General features: G+C 33.8%; 1 protein-coding gene across 5 annotated transcripts in view; it reads right to left on the bottom strand.

The window, feature by feature from the left end:
- Positions 1 to 6370, bottom strand: part of bbs7 (Bardet-Biedl syndrome 7) — a 21898-nt gene extending 15528 nt beyond the window's left edge. For 3 of the 5 annotated variants that reach the window (XR_009824852.1, XR_009824853.1, XM_062039685.1), the window contains exons 1-11: positions 6304 to 6370; positions 6083 to 6178; positions 5906 to 5962; positions 5780 to 5845; positions 4072 to 4134; positions 3832 to 4007; positions 3588 to 3774; positions 3460 to 3532; positions 334 to 441; positions 97 to 227; positions 1 to 27 (exon numbers count right to left, since the gene is read on the bottom strand). The exon at positions 1 to 27 is cut by the window's left edge and continues 58 nt beyond it. Coding sequence is in view for 3 of the 5 variants with exons in the window: in XM_062039685.1 (XP_061895669.1) it covers positions 1 to 27; positions 97 to 227; positions 334 to 441; positions 3460 to 3532; positions 3588 to 3774; positions 3832 to 4007; positions 4072 to 4134; positions 5780 to 5845; positions 5906 to 5941 (867 nt within the window). In the remaining 2 variants the exon portion in view is untranslated. The other 2 variants (XM_062039687.1, XM_062039686.1) reach the window with 2 other exon arrangements.
- Positions 6371 to 6509: the final 139 nt, after the last annotated feature.

Raw genomic sequence — 6509 nt, 5'->3', positions numbered from 1 at the left:
GATGGAGTTGATGCTCTCAGACAAGGTCTGGACCAGGAAAAAGCAACCAAGTGATTTGACAATCATAACAAGACGTGTAGGTGGTGGTTTACTTACGTGCTCAAAGCGTAAGGTGGGCTCGTTAGTCCCATCAAATCCATAAATGGCTACTGTCCCGTCATCACAGCCCACCAGGATGTCACTCACGCCATCGCCCACCATGTCGTAGGTGTCCATGCAGAGGATTCCTGTTGAGGAAAGGTACACCACTTCATAAGCAAGACAATGCTGTTGTACACCAATATTATTGTATTAAAACTGCACTTTTGACCAGGTTTCCTTTTTGTGCTTCACCTCCTTTCTTTTTCTCCCTGTAAATCTCCCATTTGGTGGCAGCTGAAGTCTCTCCGATGTCAACAAGTCCTATCTTCCCATCTGTAGTCCCGTACAGGATGTCCTCTCCTGCAGGATAACATCCACATATTTATGTCTCACATTCATTAATAACATCTACATATGTATGTCTCACATAGGACACTTTCATTAATAACATATACATATTTATGTCCCACATAGGACACTTTCATTAATAATATCTACATATTTATGTCTCGCATAGGACACTTTCATTAATAACATCTACATATTTATGTCTCACATAGGAAACTTACATTAATAACATCTACATATTTACGTCTTACATAAGACACTTTCAATAAAATTTACTTATTTATGTCCCACATAGGACACTTTCATTAATAACATCTACATATTTATGTCTCTCATAGGAAACTTTCAATAAAACATCTACATATTTATGTCTCACATAGGACACTTTCATTAATAACATCTACATATTTATGTCTCACATAGGACACTTTCATGAATAACATCTACATATTTATGTCTCACATAGGAAACTTACATTAATAACATCTACATATGTACGTCTTACATAGGACACTTTCAATAACATCTACATATTTATGTCCCACATAGGACACTTTCATTAATAACATCAACATATTTATGTCCCACATAGGACACTTTCATTAATAACATCTACATATTTATGTCTCACATAGGACACTTTCATGAATAACATCTACATATTTATGTCTCACATAGGAAACTTACATTAATAACATCTACATATGTACGTCTTACATAGGACACTTTCAATAACATCTACATATTTATGTCCCACATAGGACACTTTCATTAATAACATCAACATATTTATGTCCCACATAGGACACTTTCATTAATAACATCTACATATTTATGTCTCACATAGGACACTTTCATTAATAACATCTACATATTTACGTCTTACATAGGACACTTTCATTAATAACATCTACATATTTATGTCTCTCATAGGACACTTTCATTAATAACATCTACATATTTATGTCTCTCATAGGACATGTTCATTAATAACATCTACATATTTATGTCTCACATAGGACATTTTCATTAATAACATCTACATATTTATGTCTCACATAGGACACTTTCATTAATAACATCTACATATTTATGTCTCACATAGGACATGTTCATTAATAACATCTACATATTTATGTCTCACATAGGACATGTTCATTAATAACATCAAAACAACAAAACAATTATACACCTATTTAATAATACCACCTTAACAACTGACAACAAACCAATTATACACCTATTTAATAATGCCACCTTAACAGGTGACAACCAAACAATTATACATTTATCTAATAATACCACTTTAACATTTGACAAACCAACAATTATACTGTAATTTAATAATACCATTTTAACATTTGACAACAAAACAATTATACACGTATTTAATAATACCACCTTAACATTTGACAACCAAAAAATTAAAACACCTATTTAATAATACCACCTTAACATTTGACAACGAAACAAGAATACAACTATTTAATAATACCACCTTAACATTTGACAACAAACCAATTGTACTTATTTAATAATACCACCTTAACATTTGACAACAAAACAATTACACACCTATTTAATAATACCACCTTAACAACTGACAACAAACCAATTGTAGACATATTTAATACCACCTTAACATTTGACAACCAAACAATTATACACTTATTTAATAATACCACCTTAACAATAATACCACCTTAACATTTGACAACCCAACAATTACACACCTATTTAATAATACCACTTTAACATTTGACAACAAAACAATTATACACCTATTTAATAATACCACCTTAACATTTGACAACCAAACTAGTATCCACTTATTTAATAATACCACCTTAACATTTGACAACCAAACAATTAGATAGATAGTACTTTATTGATTCCTTCAGCAGAGTTCCCTCAGGAAAATTATACACCTATTTAATAATACCACCTTCACACTTGACAACAAAACAATTACAAACCTATTAAATAATACCACATTAACAACTGACAACAACCCAATTGTACACATATTTGATAATACCACCTTAACATTTGACAACCAAACTAGTATCCACTTATTTAATAATACCACCTTAACATTTGACAACCAAACTAGTATCCACTAATTTAATAATACCACCTTAACATTTGACAACCAAACAATTATACACTTATTTAATAATACCACCTTAACAACTGACAACAAACCAATTGTACACATATTTAATAATACCACCTTAACATTTGACAACCAAACAATTACAGGTATACATTTATCTAATAATACCACCTTAACATTTGACAACCCAACAATTATACACCTATTTAATAATACCACCTTAACATTTGACATACAATCTATTATCCACTTATTTAATAATACCACCTTAATATTTGACAACCAAACAATTATACACCTATTTAATAATACCACCTTAACATTTGACAACCAAACTATTATCCACTTATTTAATAATACCACCTTAACATTTGATAACCAAACTATTATCCACTTATTTAATAATACTACCATAACATTTTACAACCAAACAATTATACACTCATTTAATAATACCATCTTAACATTTGACAAGAAAACACTTATACACCTATTTAATAATACCACCTTAACATTTGACAACAACATATTATTTTCATGTCTCCCTATGTTTAGCATTAAAATATTACACTTGGTACAAAATGCGGCTGCTAGACTTTTGACAAGAACAAGAAAGTTTGATCATGTTACACCTATGTACAGTATGTACTGCATGTACAGTATTGTACTACATGTACAGTATGTACTGCATATACAGTATGTACTACATGTACAATATGTAATACATGTACAGTATGTACAATATGCACTGCATGTAATGCATGTACAGTATGTACTACATGTACAGTATGTACTACATGTACAGTGTGTAGTACATGTACAGTATGTACTACATGTACAGTGTGTAATACATGTACAGTATGTACTGCATGAGGTTGCGCAGCATAAAGCTGCTCTCAGAGGGACCAACTTGCCTCCATCTTTGTGGTAGTGTTCCAGCACAGAAGGTTGTCCAGGGACTTCCACTTGGTAGGCCAGCTCAGACCCCTGAGGAGGTCCAACAATGAGCTGTAATCAGGCAGCAAGTGTTATCTCTGTCTACCTGTAGGACCCTGAGGACCCGGTCTTGACATGCCAGAACAGGGACAGGGTGGGTGAGGGTCTGCGAGAGCAAACAGGTGATGTCGTTGATCTTGTCTCCCGACAGGAAGTAGTCCTGGTCCTTGCAGTGGCTGGAGTGGTTGTAGATGTAACTTGCACACACAAACAGGTCCTCACCTGACACGTACCTGCACAGGAGAACACGCCTGACTTGGTGCTCACACTTGGTGGGACTGGTTTCCTACATGGCGTTGATGCTCTCCGTCAGGTTGACGTCACACGTGAAGAACTGTTTGCCTTTCTTGGTCAAGCCTCGCACTTGAGAACCACAGCAGACATAGATCTTCTCCTGGGGACTGTCCACAGCTCCACCCAGGTCCAGTCGGGAGATTTTCTGTCCCGGAAGAGTTTTGAACACAGGCTACAACACAAGAAACACATGTCATGGTGGGGGCCACAAATATTCATACAACTCATTCACTCACCACAGCCTCTCCCTTCTTCATCCCAAAACATGTCAGGATGCCATCATGGTCAGCTACAGCCACCTTTAACATATAATTATTATTATTATTATTATTAAAACATGTCAGGATGCCATCATGGTCAGCTACAGCCACCTTTAACATATAATTATAATAAATATTATTAAAACATGTCAGAATGCCATCATGGTCAGCTACAGCCACCTTTAACATATAATTATTATTATTATTATTATTAAAACATGTCAGGATGCCATCATGGTCAGCTACAGCCACCTTTAACATATAATAAAAATACATATTATTAAAACATGTCAGGATGCCACCATGGTCAGCTACAGCCACATTTAACATATAATTATAATAAATATTATTAAAACATGTCAGGATGCCATCATGGTCAGCTACAGCCACCTTTAACATATAATTATAATAAATATTATTAAAACATGTCAGGATGCCATCATGGTCAGCTACAGCCACCTTTAACATATAATAATAATAATTATTATTATTAAAACATGTCAGGATGCCACCATGGTCAGCTACAGCCATTATTAACATATACTAATTATTATTATTATTATTAAAACATGTCAGGATGCCACCATGGTCAGCTACAGCCATTTTTAACATATACTAATTATTATTATTATTATTAAAACATGTCTGTATGCCATCATGGTCAGCAACAGCCACATTTAACATATAATAATAAATATTATTAAAACATGTCAGGATGCCATCATGGTCAGCTACAGCCACCTTTGACATATAATAATAATTATTATCAAAACATGTCAGGATGCAATCATGGTCAGTTACAGCCACCTTTAACATATAATAATAATAATAATAATAATAAGTCAGAATGTCATCATGGTCAGCTACAGCCACCTTTGACATATAATAATAATTATTATCAAAACATGTCAGGATGCAATCATGGTCAGTTACAGCCACCTTTAACATATAATAATAATAATAATAATAATAATAAGTCAGAATGTCATCATGGTCAGCTACAGCCACCTTTAACATATAATAATAATAATAATAAAAACATGTCAGGATGCCATCATGGTCAGCTACAGCCACCTTTGACATATAATAATAATAATTATTATTAAAACATGTCAGGATGCCATCATGGTCAGCTACAGCCACCTTTAACATATAATAATAATAATAATAATAATAATAATAATAATAATAATAATACGTCAGAATGTCATCATGGTCAGTTACAGCCACCTTTAACATATAATAATAATAATAATAATAATAATAAGTCAGAATGCCATCATGGTCAGCTACAGCCACCTTTGACATATAATAATAATTATTATTATTAAAACATGTCAGGATGCCATCATGGTCAGCTACAGCCACCTTTAACATATAATAATAATAATAATAATTATTATAATAATAATAATAAGTCAGAATGTCATCATGGTCAGTTACAGCCACCTTTAACATATAATAATAATAATAATAATAATAAGTCAGAATGCCATCATGGTCAGTTACAGCCACCTTTAACATATAATAATAAGAATAATAATAATAATAAGTCAGAATGCCATCATGGTCAGCTACAGTCACTTTTAACAAAAACACATTACTATGACACATATTCACATATAAAAGTTATTATTCTTGTATAAAATAGTTATTCTTTCGGATTGTCATTTATTTACGGTACCTTCTGAGTTGCCTTTTTCCCATGTGCTGGCAGCAGCCTCATAGTTTTCTGGGATGTCACGCCAACCTGCGGGTGCATTTGATGAAAATCACCTTTTCCAACAGGATAAAGAAGGATATTGAATACCTGGATGTAATCCACCCGGTTGAGATTCAGCTCCATCTTTTTGGCCAAAGTTCAGACCTGGATGAGAGAGTGATGCTGAAATATACTCTTGTGTCAACAAAGACACCATCCATTAGTGGTTATTGCTGCTAACATCTCCATTAATCATGGAAAGGAGATGAAGATGTTAATACTTACGTCAGTCGTTGAAAAGAAGATGATTAACCACTCGAGCAGATTAGCTCCACATGCTAACGTTAGCTACAATGCTAGTTAGCGCACACGACGTGTTGGCTTTTAAAACAAACACAACGGTTGTTAAAACATAAATGTGTACAATATAAGTGTAAACATACACAATCATTTGTTTAAAGTAAACTGCAAATAAGATAACGGGTCAATTTACTGACTCAACATACCGTAAGAAACGAGTGAACGCTTCACACCAAATCCGTTGCCGTGGCAACGTCGCCCGCGCAATATCCTGCGATACTATTGGACGAATTATAATACGGATGTAGAATCCCTTTCCTGATTGGATGGTTGGCCTGCAAGCTAAAAGCCGCATTAGTAGCAACATTGAATCTTCTGCTGCACGTCCATTTTCTACCGCTTGTCCCTCTCT

This window comes from Entelurus aequoreus, linkage group LG28 (assembly GCF_033978785.1).
Source record: "Entelurus aequoreus isolate RoL-2023_Sb linkage group LG28, RoL_Eaeq_v1.1, whole genome shotgun sequence".
Lineage (NCBI taxonomy): Eukaryota > Metazoa > Chordata > Actinopteri > Syngnathiformes > Syngnathidae > Entelurus > Entelurus aequoreus.
Note: the sequence above shows the minus strand (reverse complement) of the source record. Positions and strands in the feature narration are given on the sequence as shown.